Source organism: Cheilinus undulatus, linkage group 2 (assembly GCF_018320785.1).
Source record: "Cheilinus undulatus linkage group 2, ASM1832078v1, whole genome shotgun sequence".
NCBI classification, from domain to species: domain Eukaryota; kingdom Metazoa; phylum Chordata; class Actinopteri; order Labriformes; family Labridae; genus Cheilinus; species Cheilinus undulatus.
Genome location: NC_054866.1, coordinates 10,909,194 through 10,926,776, shown reverse-complemented (window position 1 = coordinate 10,926,776; position 17,583 = coordinate 10,909,194). Strand labels below are relative to the sequence as shown.

At 40.5% G+C, this 17,583-nt stretch overlaps 1 protein-coding gene across 1 annotated transcript in view; it reads right to left on the bottom strand.

Moving 5' to 3' along the window:
• LOC121525796 (gap junction delta-2 protein) overlaps nt 1–16,944 on the bottom strand; it is a 64,440-nt gene extending 47,496 nt beyond the window's left edge. The window contains exon 1 of the mRNA XM_041811938.1: nt 16,589–16,944. Within this exon, the coding sequence (XP_041667872.1) occupies nt 16,589–16,659 (71 nt within the window). The 5' untranslated portion in view covers nt 16,660–16,944. The remainder of the gene's footprint in view (nt 1–16,588) is intronic.
• Between the last annotated feature and the right edge of the window lie 639 nt (nt 16,945–17,583).

The window sequence follows — 17,583 nt, the reverse complement described above, 5'->3', positions numbered from 1 at the left end:
GGTAATGTTAGGACTCAAGTAAAAATGTACACAAGAGCAGTCAAGTTGGTGCAAAATTCTACATACCGTAGCTTTAAGTGTCTAGAAATGAGATGTCCACATCCATATTAGTTGGTCCATCTACATTTCAAGATACTAAAGAAGAATTGCATTACATGATGCATCACATGTTTTACTTATGACAAATACTGTAGACCTTTATTCCATTTTACATCTTGAAATAAGATGTTTATGTGGAGTCATCTGGAGAATGTGGTTTATAATACATTTGACTATAAATGACAAATATATTAGTCAATTAAATTGTAACTTTCCTCGACAGCATTTAAAGATCTGTAATTAAATTATACATTTATATTGATACCCTTAATTCCTCATGTTTCATAAATGTGCTTATGACTGATTTTTGCAGCCATTTCTGCATGCTTTTGTCCTTTGTTTGGGTGTGCGAGGTAACGCCCGGGTTAAACAAACCCTTCGGTATCATCCCTACACTGACCTGCTCCGCCTCCAGCAAGGTGCTAATGCTAAACCTATAAGCCTTCCTGAGTCACCCTGCCAGGGACGGTCTCTCCCCGAGGCCCTGCAAGGTGAAATCAGTCTCAGTTCTGACCCCTTCTCTCGATCTAATCCCTCTATCTTTATCCATTTGTCTCTCTCCCTGCCTGCTCTGACAGACACTGTGTTTCATACTTTGGTGTTTTCATCTGCCAGCGTTTTCTCAATGCAGCACAAGGTTGTTCAAATAAACCACACTGGCTTTCAAGAAACCGCCTGAGGATAAACATGGAGGTTTAACATTATACATCTAATGGGCATACACTCGGAGCTTAATCGATCAGTCCATCAGCGAGAAGACATCGCGTCAACCCTGACCTCAGCATATGTGGACGGCGAGGATCAAGAATGGGAGAATAAGCGGCTGAAAACAAGAATGGGGATGAGGGTGAAGTGGATGTGAAGTGTAAATGGAAAGAAATGAGAACACAAGCCGCATAATTATGTGCGGTTTCTCTCAACATTCTCCCCCAGCTACAACTCTGCATCTCCGGCCGTCCCTGCGGAGGCCGGTTGTAGTTCTACAGTCATGAAAGGCTGCAAGTACTAACACAGAGCATCTCTCTGCTGCTCCCAGGGCTCATTCCTAGGATGTTTTTATCTGAGAGTGCAGGAGCAGATCAATGTTGCTATCATTAATAACATGAACACAAGTGCTTGCTGAGTCTTTTATAAGTCTTTGACATGATTATTTTTAACGATGTAGCTCCCAACCTGGGGTTTTATCAGCAGGTGGCTGTTGCACATTTGTTAGAAATGTCTAAAATGCAGCAGGAAGTATACGCATGGACCTCCCACTGAGGATTCACAGTCTCCCTATGGAACATGTGAGGTCATTTTAATCATCAGTTTCTTAAGGCAGCTCAGTGCTCTGACATTATAGACACCAGCATCCCGGGGGTCATTACATATGGATGGGAGAAGTGTGAAAGCAGCGACAGGCCTTCCGTAAGTACATCTTTTTAAAAACCTCTCAGGGGAATCTGGCACAAGCAAGATAATATCACAGCCTCCTTCTCACTTTCTTCTTTTCTGCTATATAGCACACATTTAAAGATAAGCCTCATTCTATGCAAACAAAATCATCCATCATGTCCGTGGGGGCTGTGAACGCTCCGCAGGGACGTTGCTATGTAAAAGCATGATGATCTAAAGGTCACGAGATGCCGGAGCTGTAACCTGTCACCAACAACACGCAGGCTGAACCGCTAAATATTGGGCTTGGCTGCGTGGAAGCGTGGCTCTGTGTTGAATGAGTGCACATGCAGTACACAAACACGCACACGTGCAGTCCTGGACGGATGAGGCGGAAAGCTCCAGAGTGATGACACTCCGGGGAGTCATGGCGTGCGGGCTGGCCGATGTCAAGAATGAGGTGTCGACCCTCTATAGGAGCACTGCCACACACGCTCTTCATCACCTTCTGTGATGTGAGCATTTGTTAGAGGCATGCTGGGATACAGGCAAACCTCCAATCATCTCTCCCCAGTCAGACAACACTTAAATACTGCCGTTGTAATATGGGATACTTACAGCACATCGAGCCTCCATGGTAATGGAGCTCAACAGGGACTGCCCACTGTTTCACAGTGAATCCCCCATTCAGATCCACCATTTATATTTCAGAGAGTCCAAATACAAAAATTTTTATCCTGAGAGAAGACACCCTGATGCCTCTAACTGAAGAAAACACTTGGTTTGGCACAAAAATAGTTAGAAAATGGTGGAGAAGGGAGGAATCAGAGTGAAGGAACTACACATCCCATAATCCTTAGCAAGTCCCTTAAACGGATTTTTAGGTATTTTTGAAATTGGGTTGCATACTGTTCTTGGTGCATACTATTTTTCAATAAGAGAGCCTCTGTGTTTGGCACTATTTTACAGAGCAGCCTTCAGCGATGTGTTCTTCCGCCTGTGCGTTTTGTCATCTCCTGATCAGCTATTCTGGTCTGCAGCAACAAACTAAGCTAGAACAAAACTTAAAATTAGCGAGGTCTACTTGAGAGACAATGACATGCTGTTTACTGTGGATCAGAGAGGATTTTTCTATGACCCAGAGTAGACAACAGCTTCTGCAAATGGAGCAGCAGGAGGAAAGAGGTGGGAACAGTTTCAGTGGAAACTATCAAGCAGGAGAGAGTTACCTGGTGTAGGTGTGCAAACTGTGAGCCAAAAAACGTGCAGAGCTACAGCTACACTGCAGGTGGGACTTTGCAACACTACAGGACATATCTGATCAAGGATAATGGCTCAGATGCCTGCAGCCTGCATCACTCATCATCTGGAGTTCCCCGCTTCAAATTCAGACAGCTAGATATAATAAAACTAACACAATATAAAGAACGACATACACAAAATCAGTTATAAAAAATCCTTCCAGAGCTCATACTGAAATGGAAAAGTTACTGCTAAGTAGTGCAAAGTGCAATATGAAGATGTGCAAATGAGCAATATGGCCAAAAGCTCAAACTCCTGCTGAAGTGAATGATTTGGACAAACCAGAATACCATTAGCCCTCCTTAGGTCCTGCCTGTTTAAATTGCTATTATCCAAGCCTGCTGACTTCCTAAGATTTTTCCTACAGTTTTTGCACCCCTACCAAGATGATTATTATTGGCCAAGTGCAATGATACAAAAGGTAAAACAGAGTCAATAAAATTTCTGTAAGAGTCATCACCTCAGATCACTCACTCAAGATGAGACTCGTCACGCCACACCACAAAGTCATCCACAACAGGCCCATGGTCTTACTCAACCCCTCTGAAGAAGGCTAACAATAACTGTATCATCAGCAAATTTTAGGATGTGTCTGTTACTAAAGTTGCTGTGGTATCATAAGTATACAACGGCAGAGAAGAAAACATGCTGCCACAAAAGCAGCTCCACTTTAGCACCCTGATGTTTTGTGGACCTTCTTCAATTGTTTTGAAGATAAACAGGAAAACTGACCCCAACCAAAAGTGCTGAATGGAAATTTGTCATGCAAGTAAGTTTATGGCTGGGCCTTTATTCTTCTAATGGCTGATAATCAGACGAGCTACACTTTAGGGACCAAGGGGGCTAAAGCTGGACTGGACTGGATTTAAAAATACATTGTGATACTTAGCAAAATTCAAAAATCTTGTTGCATAAATTTCTATAGTTTTTCCAGTAAAACTGCAGCCGAGTTCTTACTAAAGAGTGCAACAGCTGAAAATTTTCCTACAAGCATCCTAGTGAAATTTCCATGTGAAGTTAAGGTGAGCTGATGTGTTAATGCAGCCGAAATTAATCAGAAGAATTTACCACAAACAAACAAGCAGGGGTGATGATGTTCATTATGTCAGTGGTTCTCAAACTGGGGTCCAGGGACCCCTGGGGGGTCTGCGAGCTGCAGCTTTGGGGCCCGCAAAATAATTTAAAATACATTATTAAAGTAATACCATGTCATTAAAAAGCAAATAAATACATAAAGGGACCACATTGCCATAAGAACCATAGTAAACCAATGAGTCCCACATAAGTCAGCTTTGGGCCACTAAAAACTCAGATATGATTGTGAGATATCACGTAAATCTGTCACTCGTCACGCATCAGACACATTGCTCAGGACACATTTGGTGTGCAGGTCCAGCTAGCAACAATGGATAAATATATTTTAGCGTGTCCACTTTATCTACTATCTTGAGGTTAGTTTTATTGAGAACAGCGACGGAAGACCAAAATGTGTTGTGTGTCTTCATGTGAAGCCATGAAGCCTGGCAAGCGCAAAGCGCCATCTGAAAACAAAGCCTGCAGAGATTAAGGACAAAACAAAAGATTTTTTCCGATTAAAGGGTGAGGAATACATCCGCCAGAAAACACAAATGGTGAGCCTGATCACAACCTCAGAAAAAGCACAGAGGGCTTCTTATTTGGCTGCTCAAAGGATCACAAAAAGTAAGAAGCCACACTCAATTGGACAAGAGCTTGTATTTAGGTTTAAAGAGTTTAAAATACAGTGTCTAGGAGTACAAAAGGCAGTTGAAATATGTTTAATCAGAGGGTGGTGTGGGAATCCTTGGAAAATTTTCTGCCCTGTAAGGGGTCTCTAGCCCCCAAAAGTTTGAGAACCCCTTTATTATGTAACCTGTACGTTTGACCTACATGACTGATGTATAGTTGAGCTACTTCCTAGTCTTCTCTGCTTGCAGGTATATTCCTTACCAGTCATATGATGACTCTTCTAATGCCTTTCATTACATGTTACATTGATTAAAAGGAAGAAACTTATGTTACAGTGTTGGGCTGTTGCTTCATCTGCTGCATCCATATCAGCTCAAGGCACCCCTTCACCATAAATTTCCAGACTGGAGCTGGCTGCATATTTTTAATGCAAATTGCTGCATTTTACCTCCACCAATCTCCAGGTATTTTCTTACCAGCCTTCTAATAAAAGTCAGAGTGAAGTCGGGTTGAGCTCCAGCAGGAAACATTCAGGCAGTTTAACACAAGTACATGTAGAGTTTGATGATAATTATCATGCATCCTGTGAGATCTCAGTGCTCATAATGAGGCTATGTCATACCAGTTTCTTCTCACCAGTATGCTCTCTGGCACTCGTACTATATAATGAATATGTCCAATTAGCGCAGCATTGATATAAAGGCGAACCGTCATTAGACTAGTAATGTTTGTCACTTCATTTGCAACCTTGATTCTAGCAGTGCCTTTTTTATGTCGTGTCAGAGACACATTCCAGCAGCCAACTGTCAGAAATATTCTTGAAATCTTAAAGAATGCCTGCATAAAAACTGCTAGTCAGATTGGGAGGCGAAAGAGGAAAATGGCCACATGCAGAGTCATTTATGTCTGAGCCAATACTATAATTGAAGAGCAGCTAATCCCCAGAGTTTCAGCTGAGGAACATTTACCCTGGAATTTTAAAAAGTGCATTTATAACGTCATCAACAGGGCTGTTTGGGAGAGATAAGGCACACCGCCACTCTCATCATCAGCTGCAAAATCATACAGTGAACGCTTTTACAGATTTAGCATATTGTTAGCCATAATGTTATAAGGTAATGTTCAAATTTTTAAATACTTGAATACTTTTTCAAAATCATAATGACAAAATATCAGCTATTTTTGTCCTTACTAGAACCAAAAGTATTACAGTTTTGAAAGAAAAACATATAAAGATATATTTCATCACAAAGATGTCATGAGTGGAGAGAATCCTCAGCATCTTTTAAAGGTGTGCATGCTACTGTAAGTGTCTGTTACAGGCAGAAAGCAGAGGAGAAATACAGTGATGTCTCCTGGTCCCTACAAGTTTCCCTTCACCCAATCTGTGGACTGATGACAGCCTTACAGTCCTGGAGTAATGGTTTCATTAAGGTAATGGTAGAGTTTCAAACATTTCTATAAATGTATTCCATCAGCTGAGATTCTCTAATGCCCAGGGGGAAAACAATCAATAAATAGTAATGAAATAAGATGGCACATCTCAGCTCAAATAACACTGTTAGCTGTTTAATCCCCACTGATTTCCAGAGCATGCTTTCTGCTGCTCAGACATGGATATTCTCTATTATAATGACGTTGTGTCGAAATGGCTGTAAGTTCTGAATAGACTGTCAGAGTTCATGTTTTGGTAAGTCGGCTTCTTACACTTTTTTTGCTCAGTAGATATTACAGATACTCAGATTTAAAACAGTATATTTGACCAAGCAAAATCAGATCAGCCTTTTCATATGTCCCCTTTTAAAATAAAATTACAATTTAAAGACAAGAACCACACTACCCATAATCCTTTAACAGGGGTTTCCTCAAGAAAAGCTCTAATATATAATTTCCAGAGGTTGAAAAAGTAAAAGTGTAGTAACTCTGGTTAAAATTTAAAGTACCGGTCTATAAATCTACTGGGGTAAAAGTGTTTTTGCTTTAATGTTTACTTACTGGCAAGAACAACAAGACAATAGATCTCCAACCAGGCTCAGATAAAATCATTGATGAAACTGATATTGATGAAAATCATTGATAAAATTGCTGTTAATTAAATTATATATATATATATATATATATATATATATATATAGAACATTACGACACATGAAGCAAATACTCTGAACTATTTCTTGAGTGAACCACTGGGCGGAGTGACACAGTGCAGCAGCCATGTCTGGAGTGTAGTTCCAGCTTTGCATTTAACTTTAAAACATCTCCGTCTCATAATGTTCCATGATTATTTCACAGCGTGGTGAATGTACAGGTCACGACAAGTCCACAAGAGCGTTTTGGAGGTGTTGGATTGTGTATTTGATGAGTTTGATGAGGGAAAGCAAAAACGCCGGCCCTACTAATATAGGTTAGCGGTGCAGCTGGTTTAACGGTCCCTCCAGATCTAGAAACATCTTGCACCGACAACTAAAGGAAACAGACCTATTACTAAGACTATAGGGATTATGGCAATGGACAAATTTGCTAAAATGTTGAAGTATCCCTTTAAGGGGTTATGGGAACACTGTTGCTCAGTGAATGGTTGTGTTATGGATCATATTTGTCAGTGTGGGTGCTCAAAGATGACTGCTTCCACCTGTGGTGATGTCATAAATTAGCACAATTAATGATCATGTGCACATTAAAACATAAAAGGCATGTTTTTCTAAATCCGCCTGTGGGAAGAACGAGCATACAGTGGTCTGTCCATTCTCAATTAAAATGTCACCTTTGCATCATCTTTACTTAAAAGCTCAGTGACTCTACTTTTCCCTTACTCAGTTTCTCTGCTGTGTTTCTGAGGCTTCCCTGACTTTGCAGAGTGTCTGTAGCAGCAGGCTCCACAACTGTTTGTCTGAGCAAAGCATCTGATTAGCTGAGTAGCATCACATGTAGCTACTGTAAAAATGGGAGAAGCTGTGTGGGTTGAAATAGATTCTTGAAAATGTCAAAAAAGCTGCGCGGGTCAAAACAGAAGCAGTCCTCAGAAAGATAAAACAGGGGTGCATGGGTCAGGATAGGATGGCCATGGTCTAATTAGAAACTTCACAGTGATCCCTGGTCTGCTATCCTTATGGATTTGAATGGGGATGCTTTTGAAACCAGAGGTGCCAACACAAGCAGACACAACAAATGTCACCTGTCTCCCTGAAAGGCAGTCACTAATTTAGCCACAGTCAAAAAGGGGTCTGAGGGTTGAGTTAGTCTTTTATAACACTGGTGGTGAGTTTTAGGTAGTTTATTCTTGATACAGAGATTTCCTCAAAGTTTACACTCAAGAGTCAACTTTTATCTGCCCCTGAGGTGTTTAACCATCGTTCTCTAGCTGGGAAAACAATGGTGAGAATAAATATTTGGACTGCTAATTACTATCAAGGTTTGTTTTCACAGTCAAAAAGTCGATGACGTACTTATAACCTTAATCACTCTTCACATTCCTGTCTCTGCAGCCAGTGAGTGCATTTGTATTGCAAATAGACAGGCCTAAAGACTGTTTCATTAAGTACCCCGTCTTCTATCGAGCTCTGCTTCCTATTCCATTATTGGAGATCAATATCAGGGTGGTGGGAGGACTCATCTGCATGTAAAGCAGCCCTATTAACCAATGACGGCTAGGGACTGGGACAGGAGCTGATGTGAGTGTGGAATAAGGAACAGTATGAGAGATGTGCTGATAGTAGTTTGGTACCAAGTGCTCTATCACGGTTTCTCCTCGAAGGGGCGGTGTCCCAGTCTGCCACGTTCACCCTAACAGATCAGAGCGGTCTGAATAAATCACAGATAGCAGGGGAATACACAAACTCACAGACAGAACCTAAACTGCACCTCTTCTCACAGTCTGAGTATTTTTGCCCTCACCCTCACACAGATCCTGACCGTAGAAGGGAATCTCTCAGGCTGTTTGTAATCTTTACACAAACGAGTGTTAGATTCCCACTAATGTTTGTGTGACTCATGTATGACGAATGGGCTCAGGCCTGCAGGCTGTTGTCATGGTGGGCTCATGAGCACACACGCTGGCATGGCCTCAGGGGCAGAAACCTGCCCAATGCTCTCTCCAACCGAGAGGTACCTGCACGAACCAATGAGATGCATGAAAAGGCAGAGGATGGACCAATGGGTTTTAGGATTGAGGGAGAATTAGTGCGCGTTTATCTAAATTCATGTCAGCAGTGATGTCCCAGATTAGACTGTTCTGAGCTGTAGAAAAGCCTGATGCAGAGACGAGTCTTCACTGCGGGAACGTGCCGGGCTGTCAGACAGAAACCAAAGCTAAAAATGGATGGCAGGCTCATCGGTTATAGCACCGAGTGATTAAAGGGCTTCTGATAAACAAATATGAAGAGATGAAGAAATGCCACTTTTGACATCCTCACTTTGATCATTTCGCTTTTAACTGCAGAAGCAAAAATACTCCTTTTGATTTCAGCCCAAAAAAGACCAGTGAATATGAAGGGCTGTTTGTGAAGATATCAAACATCCAATGAATAACTATTTTAATAAGGGAGCTTTAAAAAATGACAGCCTGTGCTCTAACAGTTGAATATTTTATCAGTGCACAGCAGATGAGCTGAAATCAAATACAGACAATGACAGTCCCATGTTTACATGTTGTCTGTGATTTTAGTTTCATTGTTTTGCATCAGTTTCTGTAAGACATCAAGCTCCTACAACCACGTGAGCAGCTCTGCAGGTACCAAATTAAAGGATGCATCCTATGAGGGGGGACTGGCTGTGTCACAGCACAAGGCATAAAGGATCCATACTGTGCATCCTTCATTGTCCAGCATATCCAATCCAGCATATCCAGCTGCCTCCTTTATAATATTATGACTCATAGCTTTATAAAATGCAGAAAGATTTTCCATAATCACTTAAAGTGCAGCTGCCACCATCACACAATGCATGTGACCTGAGGCTATTGAAATTGGGCTCATTCATTCACAAGCTGCTGATTTTATATAGAGTGCCTTTTCACTGCTCAAAGCATGCTGGGAAACATCATAACAGACCAGGCTGGAGGCGCCGCTTTTTAACATTTTTTTTTCTCCCTCATTAGTTCACAATCTAGCACAATCCTTAGGGTAAATGGTTGTAAATTGGTAATTGTTAATCCTTGTGATGCAATGGTCAAAAGACAAAAAGGGATGTGCTGAGGTCTGCTTTTCACCACTTTTACCACAGACTGAGAGCTACCATTTTTACCATTTAGAGTTTAACCAACAGGAGGTTAAACTCTAAATGGTAAAAATTCACAGTACTAGCAGAGCTACGCAGCTGCACAGAAACTATTCTGCTGATTTCACTGAATGCAATGGGAGCATCACACAGGAATACAGTTCAAATTTTTCCTTTGGTACATTAGCAAGAAAAATGTACAAAATTCATCTCTATCAAAAGAAGTACTAGGCAACGCTTCAAGTCTGTGATGACTGAATGCAACTAGTGAGTTTAATAACTTGCTAACATAGCATCTTATTACAAACATGTGGAAGACAGTCAGGTTATTCTCATTTTAGTAGTAGTAGACATACACTGGTATTTGACTTGTATCTGACAGTCTTAATTTCGTGGACTTATTTGCCAACAGGCTTTTTTTTCCATGACAAAAACTAGACTAGGGGGCCAATCCCATTTCTACCCCATCTGTGGCTATTCTGCCTCTCAACTGTAGAAAGCAGGGACCCCAGGTTTGACAGGGTGCAGAGAGCACACTACCATGATTTGGTACCAGATTTAGGCAAGAAAATTAATGCTTGGACTAAAAGTTAAGACTAAAATGTGAGGACTTTGTATGGACTAAAACTAGACTAAGATTAAAAATAGCTGCCAAAATTAACTCTGGTATCTGATACAGGGATGGTCACCTTTAGTTTCTGAGAAGGCCACATAAACTTTATCCTCACTTCCAGAGGGCCAAATTGAATCGTATTATAGGGTACTATCAATGTATTAATTCTAATAACTTTTAATTCAACTAAAGGACTAAATATAAAGCTTTCATCAGAATTGATAGCATGTATATTTTTCAACTTGGTTGGTTAATACATTGAACAGAATACATATTTATATTTCAGTTCAGTTCAGTTCAGACGACTTTATCAATCCCCGAACGACAATTCAGTTTACAGTTTACCCTGCCTTATTAAAACAATCTAAACAATTAGGGAACAAAAAAAAACAAACAAATGCAAAGCATTCACAGCAGTATATAGACAACCACATTTACATGTCAGTGCCAACAAATCAGCAGGATCAGCAATAAATACAATCAATACAATTTATACATTCATATGAAATATTTTTTACAGAAATAATTAGTCAATTATTTCTCTAAATTCTATTTATACTAGTAATCAAAGATCGTTATGAAAACATCTCTATTTTCAGTCTTTTTGTGGCAGATATTGTCATTGTTTCTTTAAGTTTAGGATGTATGATGGCGGTGCAGATGCCCTATTAGTTAGGTTGCGCCATATGTATTTGGGCAACAGGGGTTCAAGTCTGGCCTGCAGCTCCTTTCCCATGGGTCTTCCCTACTCTCTTTTAACTGTTTGCCACTCTATCCACTGTCCACTCTAAAAAAAAATAAAGGCATAAAATGCCCAAAATATATATCTTAAAAAAGTATGGTTATTTTAAATTGACTTGCAGTCCACCTCCCTTTGGAAGGGGGCCCACCCCAATCTAGTATCTAGAATTTAAGTTAAGTTTGTCTGATTAAGAAACCTTTATCAGCAGCTGTCTTTTAATCCAACTACCCACACTGCTGTCACAGTCAGCAGGCAGCAGACGCTGAGATGTCACAGCAGTTATTACAACCAACTCAGTATGTCTATGATCATATCCTTCAACATGCCAGTTTGATTTCAAGCCACTTGAGGGTGGATATCCACTCTGCTGGAGTATCCTTAAAAACCACAGAACAGCCTCCTATTAGCTTGAGATGACTGTTATTTTTAAGCTTAATCTTCTGGAATTTTTAGTAATGCGATGGCATGCAGAGCCTGCTGAAGACCACCAAAACAGCATCTGCACCTCATACCTGTGTGACTCATGATCTTAATTTACAGCAAGTAACTCATTTCTTATTTACTAATTCAATAGCTGCTGATACAAATGCTGAAATGGGGGGCTATGAAACTGTAAATGCTCTTGGGTGACATTCTGTAATGTTAGTTATGTCATCTAGTATCCCTGCAGCTGTCAAGTCGACGAATGTGCTTCGTGACAAAGGCAAGAAAGCTGCAGACCAGACTTGATTTCAGCTCTCTTAAGAAGGCTTAGTCCATTGAAGGATGCTACCCCTGAATTGGGACACAACTACAGTAAAGAGAGTGCCAATTAAAGCGTACTGTGTTAGTGCTAATCAATTTTAATCATGTTTACCAATGTAATTTAGCTTGTTGTAATGCTAAAATGAGCTAATAAGCAACCTTGCCACAAGACATACATTAATACTTGACAGGCAAGTAGACAAGGGAAATTAATTTTTGATTCAATTTTTAGGAAACCAATCAAACAGTCAAGATGTTTCCCTTTAAATACCATTCTCCAGTGGATGGGGCCACAGGAGGAAAGACTACGGGATCACTGAGCAGGAATTCTCCTCTATGGCTCATGAATCCATCCATCACTTTCTGACACCTATCTCTGGTAAGGTCACAAAGGAAACCTAAGCTAATTCGCAACGTTTCTCCTCTCCACAGCCATGTTGTCCAGCTTCTCCTGAGAGTGCCTTAAGCATTTCAAGGCCAGATAAAAAATGTAATCTCTCCATCATACTCCAGGTCTGTTACCAGCAGGTCTGAGGTATTCATGTGTGTGTGAACACGATGTCATGTCAATCCAGGTAGTAGTTACTAAATGATGAAGTGCTGGACCAAATGACTGACACTGACATCCCCTGGTAGAGCCAGGTTGTGTGTGTGACAACATATACAGTTAAATCTGAACACCAGCTAATGTGCAGTCATTGCTTGTCTCTAGCCGCTTCTCTCTTGGCTGTTCATCATGAGGTGGCTCTGCCCGAGGAAAGTTCTTCCTCACCACTTAAACTTTGCTTAATGTTGTTTAGTGCAGCGTTAATGGTGGATTTATGATGGGTCATATGAAAAAAAGAGACCTGTCCTCTGTAAAGTGTCTTGAAATGACATTTCTGAACTGGTGCTACACAAATACAATGATTATATGCTTCAATATGTCAACCATGTAAAGCTACCTGACAGTAAATACCTTCTAAAGCACAGAATAGCTTCATATAAGCTGAAGAGAACGGATGATATGACAGAAAATGAACATAAATGAATGCATTTTGTTGTAGAAGTGCACAGCTTCTGTTGCCTGTGCAAGATATTTTTAGACAGCAAATCCAAGGTGTTGCATTTCTGTAACCAAATGCCTTAAAGCTTGACAAATACATGCACAACTCAAGGAGGATGCTGGGAATCCTCCATGCGATTTGAATTATTAGTATTTTTTGAAGACTTTTGGCCAGCTCCTCCCGCCGTCTGAACATTTCATCGTCTGGACATCTGATATAATCTGCATGAAGATGATCTGAGGCTTTTTTTTTCTTTCTTTCTTTTTTGTGCTGCCGGGTATCCTGGTTGCCCTGCTCAGGTCATGACATGCAGCACCATCTCGTGACGAGACGGTCCTGTTGGCTTCCTCCCAATGCCCTGCAGACTGAGACCATGTGTCTGTTCAGTTGTCTGTGAATAACTGCTCCTTGCTGCCTTCTCCTTCACTCTGGCTTTCTTACTCTTTCTCCATCATATGCTTCCTGTCTGTTGTATCTTTCACTGTATTCCTGTCATAAAAGTACTGCTTCTTTCCCTCTCAACTGCTTTTGTAGATGCAAGATAGCTCTTCCTCCTTGTTTATTCCCCTTTTTCTGCTTCTCATCTTTCTCACTGAGACCCTGCAGTCAGGATGACTAGTCCAGCTGATGAGCGACACTTTGCTTCCAGGAAATGAGTGGGGAAGCAAATGGGGACCAATTATTCATCACAACACCAAAGGAAACAACTCAAACTAACCATTCATCTGTCAGAAAAGGACTCAAAATTGCACCAATTTCATATCCCATCACGATAAATTCACACTCAGAGCTCTGTCAGCAGGAGACGACTCATCTTCTCTCAAAAAGAAATATCTCCCCACATCATTTCCTCACAAACTGGCTGACATTTAGGCTCTCAATAATGCAAGAGAACCACAAGACAGAGAAGCTTCAGGGGGGATTGGTTTCATCAGCCAACACAGGCTGGGTCTGATGAACTCATACTGAACCTGTGGCTTTTAGAGGTGTCCCAAGAAAACCCCAAACTCAGGAGCATGTCATGAACCAGATTTAAAAATCAGGACTAATACCAGCTTCAGCGCTGATGTGCCTCTGTGGCTAAAACGCTCATTAATTATTGCTCATTCAGCGGCTGATGAGAGCGATTTATTTAAACAAAAATAAAAGACATCACGGCATGTACAACGATGCATAAATCATAACTCCTGTATCCTCGCATTAGTCACTTGTTTCTCTCAGTTGTGAAATAATTTGATAAGGAAAGAAAAATACAGATCAGAGCAAAAGCAGAGAGCAGGAATATGTTGGAAAAGCTCAAGCGTGTGAAGCGGTGGCTTCTGAAGCAGCCTTGACATTAAAACAGCAGAGAGGAGAGGGAGAAAGAGCGCAGAGAGGAAAGTGTGAATGAAGGCGCTGTGGATGTTTAAGGTGATGTGTCCTCACACTGCTCTGGATTGTCTGAGGTCCAAAGCTGCTGTGTGGACTGACAGTGTCCCTCCTGGAGCACTAACCCTCCCGTCATGTCACTCAAAGGGATTATAGAGGCTAAAGCCCCCGCCCTCGCTGCCATCAGCCACGTTTGACCAGGAATCGGTGACAGAGAGCAGGGAGAGATTTATATTTTCATGTATGTGGTATTGTTTCTTTGAAACACTATGCCTGTTGCAGTGCTAATTTAGTCAACTAAAACTATGACCAAAAATCATTGTTGATTACCTTTCTTTTCCATGCAGAAGATGCTAAAAATAAATCATGGGTGATAAAAACACTGACATAAGTTCATAGGACTTTTCTTCCAAGACATCAAAACATTGGACATTCAAAATCCTTGTCTGTGCATGACAGGTATGTCCAGATTATCATCAGTTTATTTTCAATCAATCTAGATAGTGCATTAATGAGTGTTTTAATTAACATCAATTTTACAATATAAGTAGCAAAATTGGTTCAAAGAGAATAACCATTTTGGCTAAAATGTAAGGACTTTTAATTGCCCATAACTGGATCATATGTTTGGAAATTTTTGTCGATAAAAACTGACTAAAAATGGTCGTTGACGACCTTTTTTGCATGACCAAGACAATACTAAGACTAGCTAAAAACAGATCTTTGGTAATAAAAACAGACAAAATTAAGTTTAGTTTTTGTCACGGAGATTAAAACGTAAGATGCTGAAAATCCATGATATTTCTCCTCTGTACATATAAGGTACGTCAAGATTTTTTGCAGTACATTTTAAATCAAAGAGAATTACAGTTTTGGCTGAGATATAAAGACTATTAAACTGAACTTCAATATTTTTTTAATTTCCCTCATCAAAAACTATGACTTAAAATTGTCGTTAGCTACCTTTTCTTCCATGAAGAAGACCAGAGTTAGACTGGCAAAAAGCAGATCTTTGGTGGTAAAAAGACAGACAAAAATTCTATAGTTTTCGACAAGAAGACTAAGATGTTGGACATTCAAAATTCATGATACTTCCCTTGCATGTAAAGTATGTCAGTATTTTGATTAATATAATTTTACAATTTGAAGAGTGAAATTGTTTCACTGAACATAACTTTTGACTTAAATGAAAAGACTTTTGATTGACTTCTAACTGCTTGTCCACTTCCTTACTCCCATGGGGAAGACTAGACTAAGACTAGTTAAAAATTGATTTTTGGTTATTGAAACTCTTATGAAAACTAAAGACAACTACAACATTAAACTTATAATTCTCCACTGTACATGTAAGGTATGTCAGAATTTTCACCTGTTTATTTTCAATCAATTGGAATCTGAATAGTGCATTAACTAGTGTTTCAATTAACATCAATTTTACAATATAAGTAGGAAAATTGCTTTAAAGAAAATAACTATCTTTGCTAAAATGTAAGGACTTTTAATTGCCCATAACTGGATCATATGTTTGTGAATTTTTGTAGACAAAAACAGACTAAAAATGGACATGGACTACCTTTATTGCATGAGGAAGACTCAGACCAGCTAAAAAAAAACCAACTTTGGTAAATTAAGATCAGCTTTTATCAAGAAGACTAACATTTTAGACATTCAAAAACGCATATGTGTCCAAGATATGTCAGGATTTTCATCAGTACATTTCAAATCAATAAAAGTCTAGAATCATTGGTTACTAACCTGAGGCTTTGTTTGCACTGAGGTTTGCAAAATTAGATTAGTATTGATGCCTAAAATGAGTATACTTACTGAATGATCCACACAATGGTCTTTTGGTAATGACTAATATTTGTGGGCCTGTTTTATTGGGATTTTCTCACTGAAACAAGTAACACTGATACTAATCTTTAACAGCAATGCATCATTTCTTTTCCATGCTGGTCCTGTGGGGGCTCACGTTTATTTTACATTACAAGTAAGGGGTGCTCCAAGGAAATAGGTCGGGAACCATTGGTCTAAATAGTGCATTAATGAGAAAAATTGGTGCAAAAAAAATACTTGATTTGGCTCAAATGTAAGGAATTTTTATTCACTAAAACTGGACTAAAATGTTTGGTTTTTTGTTAACTAAAACAAAAAAAATGTCAAAAATAATGTGACTAAAAGTAAAAGTTTCTTCAATCTGATGACTAAAACAAATCTAAAACAGCTGCTCAAATGAACACTGGCTGGTTGTATGCAATGAGAAAAAGGACTGGTTAAACAGGCATGAAGCATTGATATGCAGTAACGGGTGAAAAATTACATTCAAAATCCCTATGCAAGCATCATTCTGAAGACCACTATCAACAAGCAAGGACTCACCTTCCAATCATAGTGGAGTGCTGCTGCACAGCAGCCTCCAGGAGGCGCTCTAGGATGGTCCATTCTCCCATGGCTGGAGTTTGGAGACATCCACTGGGCACAGAAAATCAGTTCGGACCTCACTTCTTGTGGCTTTTTGAACACCGTCACTAGTGTCAGTGCCCCCTTTATCTGAGTCCCCTTTGGGCGAGTCTTTAAGTCCACTTGTTGTGAAGAGATGAGGTAGGCAGTGGCTTCAGGTGGCTTCTCAGGTGTCTTAAAGCAACCAGGAAGCTCAGTGGCACCTCATTGTTGCTGCACTGATCAAGCTCTCTTCTTTGAGATGGCTGCACAGGCTCGTCTAGCTGCACACCATTCTCAAATGAGCGTTTAATTCATCCATCCATGCACGTGCACAGGTGAGCGTGTCAACTTTCCCTGCCTGTCTCCCTCCTCTGGGTGCATACGACCCTGTTTAGCCCCTAAACAGCTGCTCTGTCAGATGTTCTCGCACAAGCACCTGGAGACACCAGCGCCCTTCTACTTCTACTGAGTTTCAGATAACAGCGGTGGTTTGTGCAAACAGGCACCCATCACTCACGCTAACACTCCGCCCTCTCACACTGATTCTTTGACAGCATCTTGTAGTAACTCAGAGAAGGGGGCTCAAGTCCATACTCTCATGTGAGCCTAAGTAACCAAGGATCTGTGCGTCTGCTCATTGTGTTTGCCTCCATCCTCTTCATTTCTTCCTCTCTCTTGTTTTCTTTAAGCAGTTTTCAGTGCTTCCCTTCTCCTCCTTCTCCTGACTGTTGCTCCTTGCTTTCTCTCCTGGTTTAGATCAGGCAGCGCTGGACTCAAGCATCGCTCACTCCTCCTCCTCCTCCTGCTCCGTCTCCTTCCCTGTGCTCCAAACCGTTGCTGGTTTCTCCAGTCCTTCTCCTTCTCCTCTCTCTCTTTCAGTGTCTTCTCTCAGCGTAGTTTACGACGGGCAGCTCTCCTCTCTTCTCTTCCCT